Consider the following 26011-nt stretch of genomic DNA (forward strand, 5'->3'; position numbering starts at 1 on the left):
GCGACTGGCACAAGGTCACCTAGCTAGCTTTGTGCCTGAGGCGATACTAGAACTCACGGACACCTGGTTTCTAGCCTGATGATTTAACCACTACACCAAACTTTTATTTATATGGTAATATGCAAAACCAGAGCATCATTGAACCAGCCCTGGCATCGTACAGCAGGTGCGAGAGCATCGAAAGTGGTGTCTCAATGCTGCAATAGAAGATTACCCCAAGGAATCTTACGGCTGCTTTGAGGCATGAAGGATTGGGTCCATTCATCATTTAATTTATTTATTACATTTCTGTGCCAACCACCTCACTGATAACAGTGGCTCTATATCATACAGGTGCATTAAACAGAGAAGACGAGAGTTGAGCATAAACCAGTTTTGTGTTTTTCCAGTAAGTTCTCAAAGCCTATATAAACTGCTGAGATCGATAGGCCAACTGTGATTAAAATCCAATTAATGGGCTCACTATTGTTGTTTCCTTGAGCAAAGAGGGAGAGAAAATTATTTTTGAAAAGTAGGTAATAGGTCACTGTGACACAGCCCAGCCAAAGACTTTGGACCTCTCAGCCCAGCGCCCACTCAAATTAGAAACGAAAGGCAGGATGGACTAAAGTTATTTAGATAATGGTTACCCAATTTGTCCCAGTTATGATTGCCTGACTTCTTTTATGTCTCTGCCCGCTGAGCTGACAGTCTTTCTCCCATTGGAGAGCTGGACGAAAGGGAGGGATTTAATGAGCCTGACGCTATTTTTGTATCGTTGGAGTTTAAACTTTGCCACCCAGTAGGAAAAAAAAAGATTTTGGCTGGACAGACGGAGAACGGAGAAGAAAATAACCGTATTCAACTTCGCAGCAAGGAAAACCTTTGGGATTGGAAACAATTAGCTAAACCGAATCAACACTGGAGAACACTCTCAGGAGTAGGTAAGGTGGTACAACCTCATTTTTTTCCCTCCAAATTAACTCAACGGGTTTCATCTTTGGAAACAAGTGCAGGACAAATAAGAGGACGGAGGTCAGGGCTGTGTGCGGAGAAGAGAAACATGCCCAAAGCAGTGGTACATGGAGATAAGTCTGTTAATCAGAAGGCGATAGACAAGCAAACGAACTGTAGTTTTCAGAAGACCAGCCTCAGATTAGAAGAACCCCCAAACTACTCAAATTTCTTCAGCTTTTTTTTAAATTACATTTTTCAAAGCTGGATATGTCCTCTAAATTACTGGGTATAGTTGTGTTGTATTTGGGTGCAAACTGGAAGAATAAATGTACAGAGACTAAGCTTTAATTGCAAGATATCTATTGTGCCGAGAATACATTAATTGTTATTTATTAACAGAAGTTAACAGAATAACAGAGTTGGAAGGGAGCTTGGAGGTCTTGGAGTGTTGGAGCATCCACAAATTGTGAAGTTCCACTGACTAATTGTTCTAACAGTTAAGAAATGTCTCCTAAGTTGCTTCTCTCTTTGATTAGTTTCCATTCTTCACTTCTTGTCCTGCCTTCTGGTGCTTTGGAGAATAGTTTGACTCCCTCTTCTTTGTGGCAGCCCCTCAAGTATTGGAAGACTGCTATCATGTCACCCCTAGTCCTTCTTTTCACTAGATTAGACTATTAATTGAAAGTAAATATAATTTGGTTTTCTGCACATGGTTTTCCTCAAATCTTTGTGCGTGTTTCTGGAGGTAGAGAGATAAATACATCGCTGTCAATATACAGATTCATTTCTTTACACAGAAATAAAACAGATGTGTCTGATTACAAAGACGATTAGAGGACCCAAAGATGATTAGGGGACTGGAGGCTAAAACATATAAAGAATGATTGCTGGGATTGGGTATGTCTAGTTTAATGAAAAGAAGAACCAGAGGTGACTTGATAGCAGTATTCCCATATCTCAGGGGTTGCCACAAAGAAGAGAGAGTCAAACTATTCCCCAAAGCACCAGAAGGCAGAACAAGAAGCAACGGACGGAAGCTATTCAACCTGGAATTAAGGAGAAACTTCCTAACAGTGAGGACAATTAACCAATGGAACAACTTGCCTCCAGAAGTTGTGAATGCTCCAACACTGGAAGTTTTAAAGAAGAAATTGGACAACCATTGACTGAAATGGTATAGGGTTTCCTGCCTGAGAAGGGGGTTGGACTAAAAGACCTCCAAGATCCCTTCCAGCTCTGTCATTCTAATCTATTCCATTCCATTCCATTCCAATTTTCTATTCTAATCTCAGCATCTTAATCAATGGCATACTCTGTGCACAGAGTGTGTTTCTTGACAAATCTGTCTCAGTTGTGGTTATACCTCCCATTTTTTTAAAGAAACAATATCAAGTAGTACAGGTTGCCCTCAACTTACAACCATAATGGAGCCCAGAATACGTTGAGCCACACACGAGACCAGACCCGATGTTAGGACATTTTTTCAGTGGTCATTAAGCGGACACCATGATTGATAAGTAAATGTTGCAGTTGTTAAGCCAACGCCATGGTCATTAAACAAATTATTCTATGCCTATGGCCATGTTTGTACACCACCCAAATCCCAGTGACTCTTCGCCGTGGATCCCAAATTAACGAAAACATCTGGATTGAGTAATAATCAACGGTAGACCAATTGAGACAATGATAGCAGTAGTATAATAATACTGATGAAGCGATCATCAAAGGAATAATAATAATAATAAACCATCACAAAAATACAGTAACCCCTACATTCTGTATGGCTGTGGAGTGTAGGACCAGAGCTGATATTCAGCCAGTTCAGACCGGTTCGCCCGAACCAGTAGCGGAAAGTAAGTGAGTACCACCCCTATGTAGGATCAGAAGAAGAGACTAAAACTACCAGGAGAGAAATCAAGGCTAAGCATCAGGAGGGTTGACTATGACTATAGGAGCTGTCAATCACTGGAATCGACTGACACCTGAGCAAGTAGCAAGTTCTCCCTCACTGGAAGTCTTCAGACAAAGGCCGGATAGCTCTGAGCAAGGGGCTGAATTAGATAACCTCTAGGATCCCTTCCAGCTCTACGGTTCCAGGTGCTCTCCAGAACAGCTCCATTTTAGCTTACTTCTGGAATGGGTCTATGACAATTCGCCACAGCCAACTCGCTGCAGCTAATATGCTGCGGGACGATTCGCTGCAGAATAAGAGTTACATTAATATCAAAGAAATGGTGGAATAGAATCATTAAAGAAAGAATGTGAATGGCAAAAATTACAATATTATTTTATTTATTTTGAATCATTAAATTGAATTGTCAAATTGTCTCGCGGCGAGTTGGCCATGGCGAGTTGGCTGTTGCGAGTTAGTCACAATGAGTTGGCTGTGGTAAATTGTCCCCTTCCGTTCTGGAATAGCGTAATGGTAGTATGTCCGTGGAGATTCTCCATCATCCAGGTCACGGTTGTCCCAAAAGTGTTTCTTCCAAAGGGCAACTGGACTTTCTTGATTATTTTTTTCTTTGAAAACGTTTCGCTTCTCACACAAAAAGCTTCTTCAGCTTAGGTTCCGTTCAACCGAAGAAGCTTCTCGGATGAGAAGTGAAACATTTTCAAAGGAAAAACAAAAACAAAATCTGATTTCCTTCTGGAAAAAGCACCGTTGGGAGTGTAATGGAAGGCTCGAACCTAAATAAAGACAATTCCATGAGTCTGTAGCTGTTTCAGAAAAGCTTCAAGTCCCTTTAGAGTACAAGTAATCCTTGACTTGCAACCGTTCATTTAGTGACCATTCAAAGTTACAATGGCCCCGAAAAAAGCGATTTCTGATTGTTTTTCACACGAGCATTGCAGCATCCCCATTGTCATGTGATAGAAACTCACATGTTTCACAACTGACTCATATTTATGATGGTCGCAGTGTCCCGGGAGTCATGTGTGATCCCCTTTTACGACAAGCAAAGTCAATGGGAAAGCCCGATTCCCTTAACAACCGTGCTACTAACTTAACAACTGTGGCAAGAAAGGTGGTAAAATGGGGGCAAAATTCACTTAACAGATGTTTTGCTTAGCAACAGAAATTTGGGGGTCAATTGTGGTTGTAAGTCGAGGACTACTCGTACTTTATGAACACAGGGTAGAGCCAAAAGCTTCTCTTGGGACAGGTAAACTGGCAGACCTTTCTGGTAGGACATCCTTCCTTGAAGATAAACTAAGTTTCTAGTCCCCATGGTCATAAATGAAGAGGCAAAACAGGAATCAGTCTTTGAACAAGTGATTTATCTGTTTGTTTTGTTGGGCTTTATTTACATGAATTGCTGGAGAATTAGAGGTGGTTTTTTTTAACTAGTATCAATTTATTTTCTTGGTTTTCTTTGTCCTTGTTTATTTTATTACTTGTTATTTTACTTTCATTTTGTCTAAGCTTCGTTTTTATTTCTTCTTTCTAAAATTCTTTTTCTTCTTCTTTCATTTCTTCTTTTCTTCTTTTCTTTCTTCTTTATGAAACTTGGTTGTGAACTGCCTAGAGCTGCCCCATGGCAAGATAGGCAGCAAATAAGTTTAATAATAAGAATAATTTCGGGCAAGACATTCCCCACCCCCCAAAGATGCAAGGAGTTTATCTGCCTGCAAAAATAAAAGTAAAAATCGGCCACCAAGTTTTAGCTCTCTAATATTAATACCGTCCTTATAATACTCTATTCAATAATACCGAAGTCTCTGAAAGATTTCCAGAAGATTTTGTGTTTTTCCTGGGATCTTTCATCAAACGAAATGGATAAAGAGACATTTGTCTCAAAGGTCCAAGCTCCGGACTTAAACCAACATCAGGATGCCACTCAATCTGGGTTCCAAAGGGTTTATTAAGCTGGATTCTTGGCACCCAGTGAGTTCCGTCAGCAAGTAATAAGGAATGAAGTTAGCACTGGGAGCCTCCAATTGAAGAAGCCTGAAGAACTGAAGGAGCTTCTTGGATGAGAAGCAAAACATCTTCAAAGAAAAAACAGAAAGTCCATTTGTCGTTTGAAATAGCACCTTTGGGATGTCCAGAAGAGTCTGTATTTTTTGCTGAGACCTTTCATCAAACGAAACAGATAAATCCCAAAGGTGCTTTTTTTTCAAGGGGCAACTGGACTTTGTTTTTTCTTTGAAGACATTTTGTTTCTCATCCATGAAGCTTCTTCAGTTGTGACGGGATGGAGGGGAATGGAAGGATTTATACTCCTTGCAGACAGCTGCTCATTTGCATCCTTTTAGTGAGTCGTTGAGGCTACCTGGAGGTTTATCTGTTTCCTCAGGGTCACCTGAGTGGTGCAAATGGGTATGGAGCCTTCTTGGAACTGCTTTAAGGACCGTGTTGTAGATTGGAGACAGATGGTGCTGTATCCCTCCCTCTCTCTTGAGAGAGGGCTGTTAAATTTGGACATAGATGGCCTCTTTGAGACCCTCTTTCCAACCAGCGGTCCTCTCTGTCCAAAATGTGCGTGCTTTATAGGCTACAAATCATCTGTTCTGTGACCATAACTTCAGTTGTAACGGATTCGTCATAGTGTGTACTACCTGTAATTTAACAGTAATCTGGCTGGAGTCATGCACCACAGCAACTATACTATAAACCTGGTGAAATAAGTCACAGTTACTCCTTTTCCATAACCTGCTAGGCCAAACCCGTAAACCTTATCATGGCATAAGGTGACATCTGAGTTGATGCATTGATTTGGTTGGTTGGTTTGGTTTCCATTCACAAGTTCAACTAACTCCATGGTTTAACTACCCTGTTTGTTGGGTCCACCCAACTGTGCCTAGCAGCTGCTCCCAACCCTCTAACTCAGGGGTGTCAAACTCAAGGCCTGGGGGCCAGATCCGGCCCATGGAGTACTTAGATCTGGCCTGCAGGGGTGCTCTGTGAAGGACCGGCCTGCGGTGCCTCTGCCAGCGAAAATGGAGCTTGGGGGCGGCCACGGATAGCCCTCCGGAGCTCCATTTTGGCGGGCAAAGGGGTGCAGGAGGCTGTGGCAGCCGAAAACGGAGCTCGGGAGCCCGTTTTCGCTGGCAGAGCGCTCAGGCCACCCCAACATGAGTGACATTGAGCTGGCCATTCCCACCCCGGCCATGCCTATCCCAGCGAGGTCATAAACACAACCCTGATGTGGCCCCCAATGAAATCGAGTTTGACACCCCTGCTCTAACTCGTCTTCTCTCTCTTGTAGTCATGGCCTGCCCCAATCTTGACGGCATGGAGTTGCTGGATCTCCTCTTTGACGGGCAGGATGGAGTCCTTCGCAATGTCGAGCTGGGATCCTCAGAGGCCCCTTGGATGGCACAGGAAGGCAGGGTGAGCAGATGGCACCGGGATGAGAAAGGGTGGGGGGGAAGGCAGCAGCTGAGCAAGACGTAGGAGAATAGGGTTAACTGCTCCGTTCTGGCTAATAGTATTGAAAATATTCTATGCTCGGAGCAAAACTTAGTAGCCTGGCCCTTGAAGATTAATATCACAAACAAGAGGAACTTAAACAATAGTGGTAGAATGGAATGGAATGGAATAAGAATAGAGAGGAGAGGAGAGGAGAGGAGAATATTGGAATGTAATATTGGTGGTGCTATAATAAACAGAATTTCTAAGAAAAACAACCAAGCTCAGAGAGCACCCTTCAGACGGATACCAGCTTAATTCTGGCCTTAAATTTTACTAGGCATTGTCCTTATTAGGTATTGCCCTCTTTGCAATTAAGACAGAAAACTGAGAATATCCTATTTCAGGACTTACATTGCCTGGTTAAAACATTCAGAATGATATGAATGGTTTATGTAAGATTTCAAGAGGAAATTAGTTTTGGGTTTGCTCTGTTGAAGCTTTGTTTGCTTGTAGGAAGGTTCCTTTCTGAGGTTGCTTTTTCACGGAGAACCTCTCCATTCTGTTTGTAGGATTTGCTGAACCCTCAAGAGAACGATGACTTCATCAACTCCATCTTAGGAGCGGCAAACACCGTCCTAGATTCTCCAAGTTGGTCTCCAGCTGCCAGTGACAGCGGCATATCTGAGGATCCAAATTCTGATCAGCTGGACAGCCCTCCACATTACGTCCCAACCGGAAGCCCAGAGGCCTACTCTGATGGAAGTTCAGCTGGTGACCTGGCCTACGTCCCGTGTCAGGACTCCTGTCAAGCCTTACCTGTCCTAAAAGGACCAGCCACCGAGCTGAGAGAGATGGATGTCTCCATAGACTTCAGTGAGTGCCTTGTTTTTCCTTCCTTGAATGTAAAACCAGGTTGAACTACCATCTCTGGGGCACTTGAGAGAAGTGTCTATGGAGATTCTCAGACATCCAGGCCATGGATGTCTGAGAATATATAAATAATAGATACAAACTCAAGGTAAACCGTTCCAAACTCGATTGTAGAAAATATGACTTCAATAACAGAGTGGTCAATACCTGGAATGCTCTACCTGACTCTGTGGTTTCTTCCCCAAAACCCCAAAACTTTAACCTCAAACTGTCTACTGTTGACCTCATCCCATTCCTAAGTGGTCTGTAAGGGGCGTGCATAAGAGCACCAGTGTGCCTACCGTCCCTGTCCTAATATTCTTTTTTACTTACTCTTTTTATTTATTCAAATTATGCTTATACTTTTACCTGTTATCTTATATATGCTTGACAAATAAACTTATGATTATGAAATGATTATGGTTGTCCCAAAGGTGCCTTTTCAAGAGGCAGCTGGAGTTTCTGGTTTTTCTTTGAAGACGTTTTGTTTCTCATCCAAGAAGCTTCTTCAGCTTTGACTGGATGGAGGGGAACAGAAGGATTTATACTCCTGGCAGACAGCTGGTCATTTGCATCCTTTTAGAGAGTCATTGAGGCCACTTGGAGTTTTATCTGTGTCCTCAGGATCACCTGAGTGATGCAAATGGGCGTGGAGCATTCTTGGAACTGCTGAAAGGACTATGTTGTAGACTGGAGACAGATAATGCCGTATCCCTCCCCCTCTGTCGAGGGTTCTCCAAGTGGCCTCAACGACTCTCTAAAAGGGTGCAAATGACCAGCTTTCTTCCGCAAGGAGTATAAATCCTTCTATTCCCCCACCATCCAGTCAGAGCTGAAGAAGCTTCTTCGAAGAGAAGCGAAATGTCTTCAAAGAAAAACCAGAAAGTCCAGTTGCCGCTTGAAAAAAAACACCTTTGGGAAGGGCTCTCACACCGTGTCCACACATGGAGAACCTTAAGCATCTGGTCATTAGTGTGAACAATAGCTTTCATCAGCCCCACTCAATCATTTGTCCAGAATGGTATAGGATCTCCCGTTGGTGAAAGGGGTTGGACTAGAAGACCTCCGAGATCCCTTCCAACTCTGTTATTGTGGTAAACAGAGAAGGAAATGAGAATCACAGCACAGAATACACAGGGTAGTATGATATTATTACATATGATACATGTAGACAGATTATGGGTAGTTACCCCCAAAGAACCAAGATGTATAAATTGGCTTCCACATACAGGTAGTCCTTGACGTATGACCACAACAGAGCCCCAGATTTATGTTGCTAAGTGAGGCAGTTGTTAAGTGAATTTTTGCCCCGTTTTACGACTTTTGCTAACATTTGTTAAGTGAATCTGTGCGGTTGTTACATTAGTAACACAGTTGTTACATGAATTTGGCGTCCCCACAGGCTTATCAAACAACAACAAAAACCACAACCACAAGAATTCAGATTAGCAAGTAACCAGAAAGGCCTGACTGACCTCCGAGGAGTGGCTCTCGGGCAGATAAGATAATAATGTACTGGAAGAACAAATCTTATCTGCTCCAAAGCAATTTCCATGTACACTGAAAAGCTGGATTTTTTTTTTCCTTCCCTAATCACCAGGTTCCCTCCTTAATTTCTTTGCAGATATGTGGGCTGCTGGTTTTTATCCAGAGGAGAGGCAAGTAACAGATGCCACCCATCAAAACCCACCCTCCTGCACGCTCACAATTAAGGATCTCCTCCTTTCAAACAACTCTGAAATGGCAAGTATTTCAGTCGTAATAACCGTGATGGGAATATCTAGAAACCCAGTTCATTTTTTTACAGTTACTTCCAGAGGTGGGCGTCACATACAGTGACAACTGGTTCACCCAGCACTGGAAATATGAGCATGCGGGGGTGCACGCTCATTTTGCTCGCACACATGCCGTCCACGCATGTGTGCAGTGTCACAAAACACAGGAATTCGCTTGCACGTGCCATCCAGACATGTGTCCGGTGTCAAACAATACAGCGATATAGGACAGGATTGCGCCTGGGCGGGGGCGGACCCACCTGCAGGTCGCAACTACCAGTTCACCCAAACCGGCAGCAGCTGGCAGCAGCTGGTTATTTCTAAGTACACTTGTACATGCTTTCTACTGAATCAACCTGACTCAGGAAAAAGTAAACAGAAGAGCCACAAACATGATTAGGGGACTGGAGGCTAAAACATATGAAGAATGGTGGTTCCTGGCTCAATAGCAGTAACTGTGAGAGGGATTTTGTAGTGGACAATCACTGAGCCAGCTGTGTGCGGCAGCTGCCAAAAAGGCCAACGCAGTTCTAGGCTGCATTAACAGAGGGATAGAATCAAGATCACGTGAAGTCTTAATATCACTTTATAATGCCTTGGGAAGGCCAGACTTGGAATAGAGCATCCAGGTTTGGTCATCACAATACAAAAAAGATATTGAGTGATGGCTAATCTTTTTGCTGTCACGTGCCAAAAGTGGGGGGAGCGTGGGGGGGGGTCGCGCCCGCGTATGCCCACGCCCATAATTCAATGCCCCCTGTGCATGCGCCCATTACCTCCCGTGCACCCTCCGCTTTTGGCATGCGATGGCATGGTGGGCCCAGTAGGCCGGTTTTTCGCCTTCCTCAGGCTCCAGAGCCTTTCTAGGAACCTGGGGAGGACGAAAACAGCTTTCCCCACCTACCCGGAGGCCCTCCAGAGGCCGGAAACAGCCCCTTTCCTGACTTCTGGAAAATCAGTTGGCTGGTGCGCGCATGCTCACTAGAGCTGACTAGGGCAATGCTCGTGTGCCCACAGATATGGTTCCACATGCCACATGGGGCACGCCTGCCATAGTTTCGCCATCACAGCTCTAGTAGATCAAGTAAGTATTAAAAAAACTAAATCACAGAAATGTATGCCTCCCTATTTTTATAAGTTTATAAAACCATGTCTGAGGAGGTGCGGTTCCGTGTCACACACCCCCTGGGCCTACCCCACACCCCCACCCGGCCTTTCAAGGTTAAACTCAATCCTGATGTGGCCCTCAATGAAATTGAGTTTGACACCCCTGTTCTAGAAAGAGTGCCGGGAAGAGCAACAAAGAGGATTAGGGGACTGGAGGCTAAAACATATAAAGAACGACTGCAGGAACTGGGTACGTCTAGTTTAATGAAAAGAAGGACTAGGGGTGACATGATAGCAGTGTTTTAATATTTAAGGGGTTGCCATAAAGATGAAGGGGTCATACTAGCTTTCAAAGAGCCTCGGTGGTGCAGCAGTTTAAAGTGCTGTTAAGTAGCACCAGCTGCCTGCAATTACTGCGAGTTCAAATCTCACCAGGCTCAAGGTTGACTCAGCCTTCTATCCTTCCGAGGTAGGTAAAATGAGGACCCAGATTGTGGGGACAATAAGATGACTTTGTATAAAAAAAGAACACCGCTTGGGGGGGGGGCAAAAGCCCTACTAAGCAGGTATATACAAAAGTATGAAGGCTATTGCTTAACGCATTGTAAGCCGCCCTGAGTCTCCGGAGAAGGGCAGCATATAAATCGAACCAATAAATAAATAAATAAATAAATAAAGCACTGAAAAACAAGATGACAAAGAACAAATGGAAACTAATCAAGGAGAGAAGCAACTTAGAACTAAGGAGAAATTTCCTGACCATGAGAACAATTAATCAGTGGAACAACTTGCCTCCAGAAATTGTGAATGCTCCAACACTGGACACTTTTTCAGAAGAGATTGGACAACCATTTGTCTGAAAGGGAATAGGGTCTCCTGCTTGACCAGGGGGTTGGACTAGAAGACCTCCAAAGTCCCTTCCAACTCTATTATTCCATGTTCTATGAAGGGGATATCTAGAAACCCTTTTTTTTTTTAAATGGCTATTTCATTCTCCCCTTGTGACATTCTAGCACCAGCAGGCTATCACCTCCTCAGTGATGAGACAAGTCCCAGGGACCTGCCAGGAGCTGGTGCTGACCGAGGATGAGAAAAAATTGCTGGCTAAGGAAGGTGTGATGCTTCCGACCCAGCTGCCTCTCACCAAGGTAAGCAACATTTCGGCCAGGGCAGGGGTGAAAGGCTACCGGTTCGGACTGGTTCAGACGAACTGGTAACGATGGCGGCGGGTGGTTCGGAGAACCGGTAGTAATGGCAGCGCAAAGCTCCGCCCATCCACCCGGTTGTCGTTACTTCCTGATTTTAACCAGGAAGTAACCTGTTTTTTTACCCTTGGGCCAGGGGTCTCCAACCTTGGCAACTTTACGCCTTGTGGACTTCAACTCCCAGAATTCCTCAGCCAGCGCATGCTGGCTGAGGAATTCTGGGAGTTGAAGTCCACAAGGCGTAAAGTTGCCAAGGTTGGAGACCCCTGATTTAAGCTGTGCTTTTTCTCAGATATAATCTTGGAAAGCAGAGATTGGTAATCAAGTGGTCCTCGTCTTACGACCACGATTGAGGCCCAAATTTTGCATCGCTGAGCAAGACCATTCTCCAACGAGTTTTGTCCCATTTTACGATGTTTTTGCCACTGCAGTTAAGCGGATCGTGTGGCCGTTAAGGGAATTATGCCATCTTGGCTTCCCCTATTGACTTTGCTTGTTGGAAGCCAGCTGAGTAGGTTACAGATGGTGATCCTATATGACCTCTGAATAGTGCAACTGTCATAAGTATGTGCCAAGTGCCCAAATTTAGATCGTGGACCATGGGGATTGCTGCAATGGTCGTAAGTGTGGAAGCTGGTCATAAGTCACTTTTTTCAGTGCCGTTATAACTTTGGGAAAGCAGGGATTGCTAATTAGTACAGTCCTTGACTTATGACATTGAACAACTATGAGGTTTGACCCATTTTACAACCTTGCTTGCCACGGTTGTTAAGTGAATCACTGCAGTTGATCAGTTAGTACCATGGTTGTTAAGTCAATCTGGCTTCCCCCATGGACGTTGCTTGTCAGAAGGTCGCAAAAGGGGATCACGTGATCTTTGGAACCCTGCGACGGTCATAAGTACGAGTCAGTTGCCAAGCGTCTGAATTTTGATCATAATGATGCATGGGGATGCTACAAAAGTCGTAAGTGTGAAAAAAGTGGTCGTCGGTCATTTTTTTCAATGCTGTTGTAGCTTTGAACGGTCACTAAATGAACTGTATAGTAAGTCGAGGACTATATACAATGAGAAATTAATTGACGTACTTTTTAAAAAGAAAGGACTTTGGTCATTGCACGTCGTGTTCACAAAGAGCCTCGGTGGCGCAGCAGACTAAAGTGCTGTTAAGTAGCACCAGCTGCCTGCAATTACTGCAAGTTCGAATCTCACCAGGCTCAAGGTTGACTCAGCCTTCCATCCTTCCGAGGTAGGTAAAATGAGGGCCCGGTTTGTGGGGGGCAATAAGCTGACTTTGTATAAAAAGAACACCGCTTAGGGGGGGCTGAAAGCCGTACTAAGCAGGTATATACAAAAGTATGAAGGCTCTTGCTTAACGCATTGTAAGCCGCCCTGAGTGTCCGGAGAAGGGAGGCATATAAATTGAACTAATAAATAAATAAATAAATAAAGGGACCAAAACCTCTTCAAATTCGATGTGTAAAAAACGGATACGGTTAAAAAGAAAACGAATAGATAAGATGGATCTCTTTGCATCGGCAGTATGAGGAACGGGTTCTGAAGAAGATCCGTCGAAAGATCCGGAACAAACAGTCAGCTCAGGAAAGTCGCAAGAAACGGAAGGAATACATCGATGGTTTAGAAAGCCGGTATGTGATTTTTCCCTTCCTCGTTTTGAGTTGGATCTGATCATCAACAAACTAGACTAGAACATGGACGAAGGTTCGTTTGTTCTGAACACACAGATTTTGTAAAACCACATTGGTGGGATTTTTAGGCACCATCATAATCCATCCTCTTGTGAGTGGTGCGGTGGCCTAGAGGTGGCGCTCTCGCCTCACAATCAGGAGGCTTGTGAGTTCAATCCTAGGTAGAGGCAGACATTTCTCTCTCTGAGAATATATCTGCTGAACAAAACTCCGCATTGGTGACAGGAAGGGCATCCGGCCAGGAAACACTTAGCTCCATTCAGTTGCCCAGACTCCACCTTGCAAGACTCCTGATCCGTCTTCTTGATTGTAGTCTTCCAGTATTTGAGAGGCTGCCCCAAAGTTGACCCCCTCGGTCAACTTATTTTCCAAAGCACCTGAGGGCAGGACAAGAAACAACAGATGGAAACTAATCAAGGAGAGAAGCAACCTGGAATTAAGGAGAAGCTGTTGTGACCTAGGCTCACTTAGTCATTACAAGACACAATTAGTCCCAAACAAACTATTTTATTATAACAGCTGAGAATTACTTCATTCCCAGCTTAATCCAAATTAATTCCAAAACAAGTTCTTCAGAAAATGTCCTTCGGGCTTATCACAAACCTTTATCTTCTTTGGCACCCTGCCAAAGGCATTTCTTGGCAAAGCCCCACGAAGTTCAGAAACAAGAGATGCCAACTGGAAACAGATTTAGCAATGTTGCTTTCTTACAAAGAGCCCAAGAGCCTTTGCAGCTCTGCACAAGCGTGCACTAGGAACAGGCTCCTCTTGTTCCTCTGCCTCTCCACTGTCCGACTCTGGAGGCTCTGGTGTCCGCCCATCACTCCCAGATGGCCCTGGCCCCATCTCTGCCTCCGATGCAGAGCCCTCGTCCGGGCCTTCCCCAGACTCCAGGACAGGCCCATGGTCCTCCCCAGCCTCCTCACTGTCCGATTCTGCTGCCAGCTCCGCAGGCTGCTGGTGGACCACAACAGAAGCTTCCTAACAATGAGAACAATTAATCAGTGGAACAGCTTGCCACTAGAAGTTATAGACGCTTCATCACTGGAGGTTTTAAAGAAGAGACTGGACAGCCCCTTGTTTGGAATAATATGGGGTCTCCTCCTAAACCTCCAAGGCTCTATTCTGATTGATTGATTGATTGATTGATCGATCAATCAATTTCTCCTTTCCACTAATTATTGTATGTCAGGCTGGAAAACTTAGAAAGATGACTAAAACCATCTGGGAATAAACCAGTTCCTGCCTGTTTCACCTCTGTTGGCCTTTTGCTTTTCAGGATGTCGGCTTGCACAGCTCAAAATCAGGAGCTCCAGCGGAAAGTGGTTCACCTGGAGAAGCAGAACTTGTAAGTTGTCCACCGCAATGGGTGTTTTGGCAATGTAGCAATTTGGTGTGTTTCCCAATAAGCCCGAATACTTATGACCACGATTGGGAGCAGAATTTCCTTTGCTAAGCGAGGCACTTTGTTCCTGTGAGTTGTATCCAATTTTATGACCTTTTTTTTTTTTTTGCCACCGACGTTAAATGAATCTGGGTCCTCCCACTGCCTTGGCTGGTCAGAAGATGGTTGAGACGGTCCCCAATGGCAGTCACATGACCCCCGGGTCTCTGTAACCATCGTAAATACATGCCGGTTGCCAAGCATTCGAATTTTGATCATGTGGCCTTGGGGATGCTGCAACGGTCGTAAGGGCGAGGACCGGTTGTGAGTTGCTCTTTTCAGTGCCATTGTAACTTCAAACAGTTGCTAAACGAAAGTTGTAAGTTGAAGGCTGCATGAATGCAGAGCACACGTACATTAAAATACCAGTTCAATTACATTATTTTGATTTTGCTCTGAAGTTAGCCTTTAAATCAGGGGTGAAATCCAGCAGTTTCTGACAGATTCTGGCGAACTGGTAGCGGAAATTTTGAATAGTTTGGAGAACCAGCAAATGCCACCTCTGGCTGGCCCCAGAGTGGGGTGGGAATGGAGATTTTGCAATATCCTTCCCCCAGGAGTGGGGAGGGAATGGGGATTTTGCAGTATCCTTCCCCCAGGAGTGGGGAGGGAATGGGGATTTTGCAATATCCTTCCCCCAGGAGTGGGGTGGAAATGGAGACTTTGCAATATCCTTCCCCCAGGAATGGGGAGGGAATGGGGATTTTGCAGTATCCTTTCTCCCAGGAGTGGGGAGGGAATGGGGATTTTGCAGTATCCTTCCCCCAGGAGTGGGGAGGGAATGGGGATTTTGCAATATCCTTCCCCCGGAGTGGGGAGGGAATGGGGATTTTGCAATATCCTTCCCCCAGGAGTGGGGTGGAAATGGAGACTTTGCAATATCCTTCCCCCAGGAGTGGGGTGGGAATGGGGATTTTGCAGTATCCTTCCCCTGGAGTGGGGTGGGAATGAGGATTTTGTAATATCCTTCCCCCAGGAGTGGGGAAGGAATGGGGATTTTGCAATATCCTTCCCCCAGGAATGGGGAGGGAATGGGGATTTTGCAGTATCCTTTCCCCCAGGAGTGGGGAGGGAATGGGAATTTTGCAGTATCCTTCCCCCAGGAGTGGGGAGGGAATGGGGATTTTGCAATATCCTTCCCCCAGGAGTGGGGTGGGAATGGGGATTTTGCAGTATCCTTCCCCCAGGAGTGGGGAGGGAATGGAGATTTTGCAGTATCCCTCTCCTACCACGCCCACCAAGCCACGCCCACAGAACCGGTAGTAAAAAAAATTGAATTTCACCACTGCTTTAAATGGAACGAGGGAATCAAAGATCCAGAATGGGACAACTTGCCACGGCCAACTCACCGTGGCCATCTGGGCCACGACCAACTTCCCACCGGACAACTTGCTGAGAGACAATTCGGCAATTTTATTTCATTATCTTAAATGATTTTTTAAAATGGTTTTGATTTTTGGCCTTCGTGTTTCGTTTTGTCCCCCCTTTTTTTTTTGTATCCTTTAATGATTCTGTGCCAATATTTTTCTGATATGAGGTAATTTTTGTCCTGGGGAAGTTTTACTACCACTTTATAAAACCCTTAGTAAGGCCACACCTGGAATACTGCAGCCAATTTTGGTCACCATACTACAAAAAAGATGTTGAGACTTTGGAAGAAGTTCAGAGAAGAGCAACTAAGAGGATCAAAGGCCTGGATACTAAACCATTTATTATTTGTTTATTAGTTTGTCAAATATGTACAAGATAGCAGGCATGAATATGAACATGGACATGAATGAAGGAAATGAATACAAATACATAGAAACCATAGGAAGAACAGCTGCAGGATTTGGGTTTGGCTAGTCTAGAGAAAAGAAGAATTAGGAGTGACACGATAGCAGTATTCCAGTATTTGAGGGGCTGCCCCAAAGAAGAGAGGGGTCAACTTATTCTCCAAAGAACCGGAAGGCAGGACAAGAAGCAATGGATGGAAACCAATCAAGGAGAGAAGCAACCTGGAATTCAGGAGAAACTTCCTAACAGTGAGGACAATTAACCAGTGGAACTACTTGCCACCAGATGTTGTGGGAGCTTCATCGCTGGAGGCTTTGAAGAAGAGTCTAGAGACAGTTACTTGTCTGAAATGGTATAAGTTCTCCTGCTTGAATAGGGGGCTGGACTAGAAGACCTCCAAGGCCCCTTCCAGCTCATTCATTCTATAGACTTCAAAGTTGGCCGTGGCCAATTGTCCCGTGGTGAGCCTTCTTCTGGCGAGTTGTCCTAGACCCATAAAGAGGAGCTGTTCCACAACAGCCTTGTTTCTTTCCTGGCCATTACCCCTCCCCACAATGCCCCCCCACCCGCCCAGTATGCCCAAATGGCATTCACTGAATCAATAGAAGAAATTCTGCCCTTGTTAAATTTTCTGAATTCACCTTCTGCCCCTCAAAAACCTGCCCCTAAACTGGAGCCTTCTTCTTCTCCTCCTCCTCCTCCTCCTAGGTCTCTTCTGCAGCAGCTAAAGAAACTGCAGTCCATCGTGATGCAATCCAGCGGCAAGGCTGCACAAACCAGCACCTGCGTGGCGGTAGGTTAGAGCTTGTGTACCTGCATCCGTGTGCAGTTAAAGAGGAGTCCTCGGCTTATGACTGCAATTGAGCCCCTAAATTTCTGTTCACTAAGTGGGACAGGGGTCACGTGAGTTTCGCCCCACCCAAGAGTCCTTGGCTTGTGACCACAATTGAGCGCCAGAGGTGGGTTTCAGCAGGTTCTGACCAGTTCTGGAGAACCGGTAGCGGAAATTTTGAGTAGTTCGGAGAACCGGTAGTAAAAATTCTGACTGACCCCGCCCCCATCTATTCTCTGCCTCCCGAGTCCCAGCTGATTGGGAGGAAATGGGGATTTTGCAGTAACCTTCCCCTGCCACGTCCACCAAGCCATGTCCACAGAATCGGTAGTAGAAATTTTTGAAACCCACCACTGTTGAGTGCCCAATTTCTGTTCGCTAAGGAAGACAAGGGTCACGTGAGTTTCACCCCCATTTGACAAGCTTTCTTGCCACCGTCATTAAGGGAATCACTGCAGTCCTTAAATTAGTCACAAGGTTGTAAAGTGAATCTGGCATCTCCATGGATTTTGCCCGTTGAAAGGTCACAAAAGGGGATCACGTGACCCCGGGACACTGCGACTGTCATAAATGTGAGTCAGTTGTCAAGCATCCAAATTGTCAATCACGTGACCATAGGGATGCTGTAAATGGTCCCTTTTTTTTCAGTGCCACTTAACTTTGAACAGTCACTAAAGGAACTGTTGTAAAGTTGAGGACTACCTGTAATAACAGAATAACAGAGTTGGAAGGGACCTTGGAGGTCTTCTAGTCCAACCCTCTGCTCAAGAAAGATATCAGCGTCTTTTTTAATGTCCTCCTCAGGTCTTGCTTCTCTCCTTCGCCCTGTTCATCTTTCCGTCCATCGGCCCTTTCACCAGCAACAAAGCCGAGACCTCAGGTGACTTCGTACCTGTGAGAGGTGAGCAAGGGGGGCTATTAGGTGGGGGGGGCACCTGGGCAGAGGGAAGGCACTGAAATCACTCTCTCTCAGCCTCAGATAGTTGGCATCAGAGCCGAAAAGTTGATGATTAATCCCCTCAAAGAGCCCAACGTCTGTAGAGATTCTCAGTCATTCAGGTCATGGTTATCCCAAAGGTGCTTTCTTCTTTTTTCTTTTTTGAAGAAGTTTCGCTTCTCAGAAATTGAAATTGTAGAATCTGCACAGTTGTCAGCATGATACAGCAAAGTGGTAGCTAACGTGCAGAATACAGAGTTGGAAGGGACCTTGGAGGTCATCTAGTCCAATCCTCCGCCCAAGCAGGAGACCCTACACCATTTCTGACAGATGGCAGTCCAGTCTCTTCTTGAAAGCCTCCAGTGATGAAGCTCCCACAACTTCCGAAGGCAACTTCTGTCCCATCGGTTGATTGTTCTCACTGTCAGAAAATTTCTCCTTATTTCTAGGTTGAATCTCTCCTTGGTCAGTTTCCATCCATTCTTCCTTGTCTTGCCTTGGAAAATAGTTTGACCCCCTCCTCTCTGTGGCAGCCCCTCAAATACTGGAAGACTGCTATCCTGTCTCCCCTGGTCCTTCTCGTTCACTAGACTAGCCCAGTTCCTGCAACAGTTCATCGTATGTTTTAGCTTCCAGTCCCCTCATCCTCTTGTTTGCAGCTTAGTAGGAAAGGCAGAAGATACCTTAAGAATCAGTCCTTTGCAATTCCCCCAATCCTTTGTGCGTGTCACTCATGCTCCATGTCCCTTTCCCTCCCAGTTTTTTCTAGGTCCCTCAACAACGATGCATCATCTAGAATTGTCAATGCCCTGGGCAAGGAGGCCGAGCAGAGTGCCAAGGAGAGCGTCTGGAAGGAGCCAGCTCACCGGGCACACGATGCTCCCAGCACCTTGATCAAAGACCTCTTGAAGCTTCAGAAGCAGGCAGAGACCCTGCCGGACAACCACACTGAGGTCTTCGCAGAAGATAGAGCTGCCCCTTCGGAAGGACTCGGGCCTGAGGTTCCGTATCCGGTCCAGAATTTGACCTCGGTGGCATGGACTGAATCGGAGCAATTTGGAAATGGGGCCTTGGAACAGACGGACGAGCTGTGACCTTCCGTCTGGCTGCTTCCTCTCCCTCGCTGGGCCCGTGTGGACTAAACCAGGAAGGGGAATGGGGAAGCTGTGTGTATGTGTGTGTGCAGCAGGGTTACGTCTCTCCTACTCAGGAGGACGGAAACGATGTGGAAGAGAGTCACAGTGTGAGAGAGCAAGGGGGCTGAATCCTCTCAGGATATTTGAGGACCCCCCGAAAAAGTCAAGCCGAGCCCCGGTTCCCCTCTTCCATTTTTAAACCCAGGGGGGCAGGGAGGGGGGGGGAATTCTCCAGGATGGTGTGGGAGTCTCAAACAGAACTGTAGTTGTGACACCTTCAGGGTCATTGCAAAGTGTGTCGCGCCCGACATCCCTTGTAGAACTAAGGGCTTTCAGTGTTTTTATTACAGGGAAGATTTGGAGTTTGAAATCTGAATTTTTTTTGTTCCTCCTGGCTTCTTGAGATTTCTGTTCATCTAGTTTGCAGTGAGGATGAGTGAAAGAAAATGTTCTTTTCTTTCTTTCTTTTTTTTTTTGCAAGGTGGGGAAAAAGCTGAAATGTATATATGGTTACCCCTAATAGCTTTGCACCATCCGAAGTACAGGTAGTCCTTGAGTTATGACCGCAATGGACTCCCCCAAATTTCTGTGGCTGAGTGAAACATTTAAGTGAGTTTGCTCCGTTTTACGATTTTCTTGCCACCTTTGTAAGTGGACCACTGCACTTGCTCAGTTAGTAACATGGATGGTTAAGTGAATTTGGCTTCCCCCATTGACTTGGCTCATCAGGTCGCAAAAAGTGGATCATGTGACCCCCGGGACACTGCAACCGTCATAAATACGAGTCAGATGTCAAAGATCAGAACATAAATCTCAGGATGTTGCGACAGTCGTAAGTGTGAAGAAATGACTTTTTCCACTGCCGTTGCGACTTTTGTCACTAAATGAACTGTTGTAAGTCGTGGACTACCTGTGGTAATCTTTTTGGCGAAGGGTTAAGAGTCCAGAAAAGGGAGCAAAGGTTCATCTCAATCAGCCTCTGCTATCTTTATTTGGGGAAAAAAAAATCTTAATCAGGAATGTAAAATATAATCTGCCTCTATAAGAATGTTCAGATGGCTTCGGCTGTGTCTTGCACGTTCGATTATGTAAGGAAGCGGCCGGCCTTCAGGGAAGCTCAAAGCAGCTTCGGGAGGCATCTGTTCAGATTATTTTCTTCGCGTTCCCTGAACTGCCGCTTTCGGCCCCCACGGTTTGGCTGCTTTCCCTTCTGAGGTGTCAAAGCGTGGCGCGGAGTTTTTTTCCCCCCAACATGTGACAGCTTCTGAGGATGAAATCCAAGTACCGAAGCCAGCTCAGAAGTTTCGCTGTCTCAGATGTCCTCCTAGTTCTAACTTCCTGATTTATTTTCTTTTCTGGGAGAGCAGCATTGGATCTATTGGAGTAGTGTGAATGGCCTTGAGGGGTGGGGGAAGGAGGGAAAGAGATGCTGCCTAGGGAGCGGTTGGATAAGAGAGGCTACGGCCTGCAGCTGAATAGCAGGTAGAGGAACGAGGCTCAGAAGGGACCCTCCCTAAGTTCCTAGGCTGTAAAAGTGGGGAGGAGCTGCATAGGGAACAGTCAGATAAGAAACGACTTAGTATGCAGCTGCATAACGGGTGGAGAAAAAGACTGAGAAGGGACCCTCCCGAAGTTCCCAGGCTGTAAAAGAGAGGAGGGGGAAGAAATGCTGCCTGGGGAACAGTCAGATAAGAGAGGGCTTAGCCTACAGCTGTATAACGGGTGGAGAAAAAGACTGAGAAGGGACCCTAAGTTCCCAGGCTGTATAAGAGAGGAGGGGGAAGAAATGCTGCCTGGGGAACAGTCAGATAAGAGAGAACTTAGCCTGCAGCTGCATAGCAGGTGGAGGAAAAGACTCAGAAGGGACCCTCCCAGTGGTGGGTTTATAATATTCTTACCACCGGTTTGCCCCGCCTGCGCGCCATCCACGCATATGCCTGGCCTTCCACGCATGTGCTTTGCTTGCGCACACGCCTTCACTTGGCCTCAAAAACGTGGCTAAATAGGACAGCATTACGTCCGGGCGGGTGGGCAGGCCCACCCACAGTCACCATTACCAGTTCGCCTGAACCGGTACGAATTGGCTGAATACCACCTCTGGACCCTCCCTAAGTTCTCAGGCTGTAAAAGCAAGGAGGGGAAAGAAATGCTGCCTGGGGAACAGTCAGATAAGAGAGGGCTTAGCCAGTAGCTCCTTAACAGGTGGAGAAAAAGATTCAGAAGGGACCCTCCCTAAGTTCTCAGGCTGTAAAAGAGAGGGCAGGTGTTTGTACTGTCAGATTTTACTATTGTAGCTTTACTGTAAAGTAGAAATAGCTAATCTGGTCATATTTCCTCTCTGGTCTGCCTGGTGACAGCCCCAGTCTAATACGATCCTATGGATTTTTTGAGCACATCCTGCGGTCAGCCCAGGGTACCTATTGAGCACGGCTGAGCTAACTTTGAAAGATTGGGGGGCGGTTTGGGATCAGAAATTGCGACGTGGATCCCTTCGCACACCTGAAATACCAGCAGCCGGAAAACGGAGAGCTGAGATAACGTGGTCGCCCATTTTCGTGTACAATAAATGATTTGAGATAAAGCAAATGATTCATCAGCTGGTGGATTGGATTTATTGATATTTTCCCCCATAAAGACTGCACTTGAAAAGAAGAGGGGGTAGAAAAGAAGTGGGCCAAGCAAGAGGGAGGGAGAGACCCAGAGCGGGAAATGGGGCACAAATTAAGACTTAATACAGGTAGTCCTCATTTAGTGACTATTTGACATTACCAATGGAACAGCTTACCTTCGGAAGTTGTGGGAGCTTCATCGCTGGAGGCTTTCAAGAAGAGCCTGGACTGCCATCTGTCAGAAATGGTGTAGGGTCTCCTGCTTGGGCGGGGGTTGGACTAGATGATCTACCAGGTCCCTTCCAACTCTGTAATCTGTTACATTGTCAAAATGACCCAAAGGTGCCTTTTCAAGAGGCAACTGGACTTTTCTTTTGAAGACGTTTCGCTTCTCGTCCAAGAAGCTTCTTCAATTCTGAGAGGATAGTGGGGAATGGAAGGATTTATACTCCTTGCAGAGAGCTGGTCATTTGCATCCTTTTAGAGAGTCCTTGAGGTCATTTGGAAGTCTGGCTGTCCTCGGGGTCACCTGAGGGGTGCAAGTGGGTGTGGAGCCTTCTTGGAACAGCTGAAAGGGCTGTGTTGTAGACTGGAGATAAAGGATGTCGTATCCCTCCCTCTCTGTTGAGGGTTCTCCAAGTGTCCTCAATGGCTCTCTAAAAAGGATGCAAATGCCCAGCTGTCTGCAAGAAGTATCAATCCTTCCATTTCCCCACCATTCAGTCAGAGCTGAAGAAGCTCCTTGGATGAGAAGCGAAACATCTTCAAAGAAAAACCAGAAAGTCCAGTTGCCTCTTGAAAAAAAGCACCTTTGGGACAACCGTGGCCTGGATGACGGAGAATCTCCACAGACCCTTAATAAACGAGCATTTTATTGAGTATCGCCTCTTGAGTGAGTAAAATATTCTAGGAATGGGCACTTTCGGTAAAGGGACTTGACAATTTTAGCAGGCAAGAAATTACAGATTTATAAATACCTTTGTCACAATTGCCCAATATCTGTAGCGTCCTGGGGAAAATTATTTTGGGAGGCAGGAGGAAGAGCAGGGTGTGAAGGAAGAGTCAGATAAGAGATCGCTGAGCCTACGGAAAAAAACGGAAATGTGGCAAATATCTCCAAAGGAACCCGGTCTAAGTTTCTGGGACTGAAAAGGAGTGTAGGGAGGAGATATGTACTTCCAGACTTGCAAAAATTGGTTAATGTAACCTCAGAGTAAAAATAAAATTAGTACCCCTGGGGCAGTGGTGGGATTCAGCCGGTTCGGGCAAACTGGTAGTTAAATTGCTGGCCCACTCCTCCCCACGCACCCCATTTTGGCTCCCAGGTAAGTGCAGGGAGGCCTCCTAGGATCAAAATGGGGCATCGGTGGGCAGGGCCCACCCCCCCCATGGCCCATTTTCACTCCCAAGACCAAAACGGGGCGTGAGGAGCAGCACGTCCCCCCCCCGTGGCTGAGTGCTGCCTATTACACCCCCTGGCTACACCCACCAAGCCATGCCCACAAAATCAGTAAAAAAAAATTTGAATCCCACCACTGCCCTGGGGGAACTTCTTATCTGGGCCACCTTGAACGGGTGACACATTTTGGACAGAAACGCACGTTTTGCAACTTCCAATTCCAAAACGTTTCCGAAGTTTGCAGGAAAGCCAGAGATCCATAAAAGGTCTCTTCTACCCCCAACACTCATTTTCTTCCTTCCTCTTAGCAGGCATGTTTCCAAGAGTTTTGCTGCCACTTCATTGCAAATATCGCTGGCAAAAATCCGTGCCTCGTGCGGCACACGGTTCCGCAATCGATCCTGAAAAAAAGATCGCACTTTTATCGATTTAATTTCGTGGCCTAACTGGAATCTGTTGTCTGGAAATAACTGAGCCCTTCTGTGAACTAAGGATGCCACATGCGGAGACACATTTGTCGTCGTGTACACTTGCTTGGTTTATTTCATGTACTGCTACTCCTCGACTTAATGACCGTGATCGAACCCAATGCTTCTGTGAGACGTACGTTGAGTTTTGCCCCATTTTAGCATCTTGCTTGCCACGTTTAAGGGAATCGCTGCAGTTCCTAATGTAGTATCATAGTCGTTAAGTGAATTTGGCTTCCCCGTTGACTTTGCTTGGCAGACGGCCGCACAAAGGGATCACGTGACTTCCACCCACCCACCCCAGGAGACACTTCGGCCGTCATAAATATGAGCCGGTTGCCAAGTGGTTGAATTTTAAATCGGGTGACCAGGGGAAGGCTGCAGCGGTTGTGAGAGAAATGGTCATAAGTCACATTTTTCAGTGTCATTGTAACTCCCAACGGTCACTAAACGAATGGTTGTAAGTGTCTAGACGGCGATTCTCCGTCATCCAGGCCATGGTTGTCCCAACAGTGCTTTTTTTCAAGAGGCAACTGGACTTTCTGGTTTTTCCTTGAAGATGTTTCGCTTCTCCTACAAGAAGCTTCTTCAGCTCTGACTGGAAGGAGGGGAACAGAAGGATTGATACTCCTTGCAGAGAGCTGGTCATTTGCATCCTTTTTAGAGAGTCGTTGAGGCCACTTGGAGATTTATCTGTGTCCTCAGGGTCACCTGAGTGGTGCAAATGGGCGTGGAGCCTTCTACAACACAGTCTGTCAGCCTCCGCTTTTGCTGTTATAGGAACCAGGAGGGGGGAGAACTAGGGAGTTGGGGGGGGAAGCATGCTGGAGGAGGGGTGTGGCTTCGGAAGAAACGAAACTGATTCCTTGGAGTGGCTATCGGGTAACCGTCGTGGCATTCCTGATTGATGACGCTGGCAGACGTGCTTCCACCTGACCCTGGGAGACCTTTGGATTGGATGATTTACGATGGACAGTGGGAGGGGATGCTTTCTACATGCACTTTTCGCGCCTGTTGCTTTAATTTCAGCTTAGCCGTGGTTGCGTTCACTTCATTTCTAGTAAAAGTACCTGTCTCTATAAATCATGGAGTCTGGGTCTTTCTTTCCTGGATTTTGAAGGAAGCACACCTGACATTGTCCTTTCAGCAGTTCCAAGAAGGCTCTATACCCATTTGCACCACTCAGATGACCCTGAGGACACAGACAAACCTCCAAGTGGCCCAGTGGTGGGTTCCTCCCGGTTCGGCCCGGTTTGCGCGAGCCGGTGACGGTATTACGTCACCGAACTGGTTCTCTTTCTTCGGGAGCTGGGCCCTCCCGCCTGCCCCTGCGTTATTTTGACCTTATATTTCTGTTGTTTTCGCCCAGCTGAGAGGTGCGGCAGAGCGGATTGACGCACCTCAGCTGGGCAGATTCGCAACGCGCTTGCGCGAAACGCTCGTTTGGTGTGCCTGCGAGCGAACCGAGCATGCGCGCGGCGATCACGCGGAAAGCGCGCGCACACCAAGAGAACCGGTAGTAAAGCCGGTTAGGACCCACCCCTGAAGTGGCCTCAACGACTCTCTGAAAGGATGCAAATGACCAGCTGTCTGCAAGGAGTATCAATCCTTCCGTTCCCTGCCGTTCAGTCAGAGCTGAAGAAGCTCCTTGGATGAGAAGCGAAACGTCTTCAAAGAAAAACCAGAAAGTCCACTTGCCTCTTGAAAAAAAAAACACCTTTGGGACAAGAATGGCTGTAAGTCAAGGACTTCCTGTATAATAGCAGCCTACTTTGTGTGTGTGTGTGTGTGTGTGTGTGTGTGTGTGTGTGTGTGTGTGCTGAAAACTGCTGTTCTTTCAGAGCTGCAAATTTCCACCAGTAACAACCTGGTTGCTGCCTTATTCACAAAGATCGCACAATTTGTTTCCTCTGCATGCGACAACTTTGGAGACCCACTTTAGATGGTTTTAATGGGACAAGATCTGCCCTTTCCAAAGACCACCGACCGTGGCCGGCGGCTGTCGGTCAACCACGAATCGCTGGCCTCTCTTCCCGCCGTTCCCAGCCTCACTTAACCAAGCAGTTAGGTTATTCTGGACCGTTTTATTTTTATTTTTATTTTATTTTTTAATGTTAAAAAAAAAAAAAAAAGCTGCCATCTGATTCCTTGGCAACGTGAGGCGCTGATCACGCTGTGTGAAACCTGTTCCGGGCCAGGAAGTGAGACATAATTCCCACAGATCCCTTGCCTATTTGGTCCGTGTTCAAAAAAAATAACACGGCAGGTCACGGGGAAGCCCGGCAAGAGCTGGGATCCAAACAGCCATGAAGAAAAGAAGAGCACAGATTTGCAAATGGAGAGGGAGAAGGAAGGTTTCCTCCTTCAGTGTGGCAATATCTTCCTTCATCTTTCGAAACTGCTCGGAGTTGGAAAC

The 26011-nt window shown here is 46.2% G+C and overlaps 1 protein-coding gene across 1 annotated transcript; it reads left to right on the plus strand.

Annotated features, from left to right (window-relative positions):
- The first annotated feature begins 825 nt into the window (after nucleotides 1-825).
- Nucleotides 826-21706, plus strand: CREB3L3 (cAMP responsive element binding protein 3 like 3). The gene is made up of 10 exons (XM_060681764.2): nucleotides 826-923; nucleotides 6147-6271; nucleotides 6862-7165; nucleotides 8826-8944; nucleotides 11097-11231; nucleotides 12829-12935; nucleotides 14275-14343; nucleotides 16924-17008; nucleotides 17852-17948; nucleotides 18744-21706. The coding sequence occupies exons 2-10, from the start codon at nucleotides 6149-6151 to the stop codon at nucleotides 19076-19078; spliced, it is 1374 nt and encodes a 457-aa protein (XP_060537747.1). The 5' UTR covers nucleotides 826-923; nucleotides 6147-6148; the 3' UTR covers nucleotides 19079-21706.
- Nucleotides 21707-26011: the final 4305 nt, after the last annotated feature.

Source organism: Pantherophis guttatus, chromosome 1 (assembly GCF_059756535.1).
Source record: "Pantherophis guttatus breed Tessera chromosome 1, ASM5975653v1, whole genome shotgun sequence".
In the NCBI taxonomy this organism is placed as follows: domain Eukaryota; kingdom Metazoa; phylum Chordata; class Lepidosauria; order Squamata; family Colubridae; genus Pantherophis; species Pantherophis guttatus.

Bases quoted from the DNA above. Each gene is read 5' to 3' on its own strand.
- CREB3L3 (XM_060681764.2), top strand. From the start codon at position 6,149: ATGGCCTGCCCCAATCTTGACGGCATGGAGTTGCTGGATCTCCTCTTT. The intron at 6,272-6,861 runs GTGAGCAGATGG...TTCTGTTTGTAG, and splicing joins GGATGGCACAGGAAGGCAGG to GATTTGCTGAACCCTCAAGA. The intron at 17,949-18,743 runs GTGAGCAAGGGG...TTTCCCTCCCAG, and splicing joins TGACTTCGTACCTGTGAGAG to TTTTTTCTAGGTCCCTCAAC.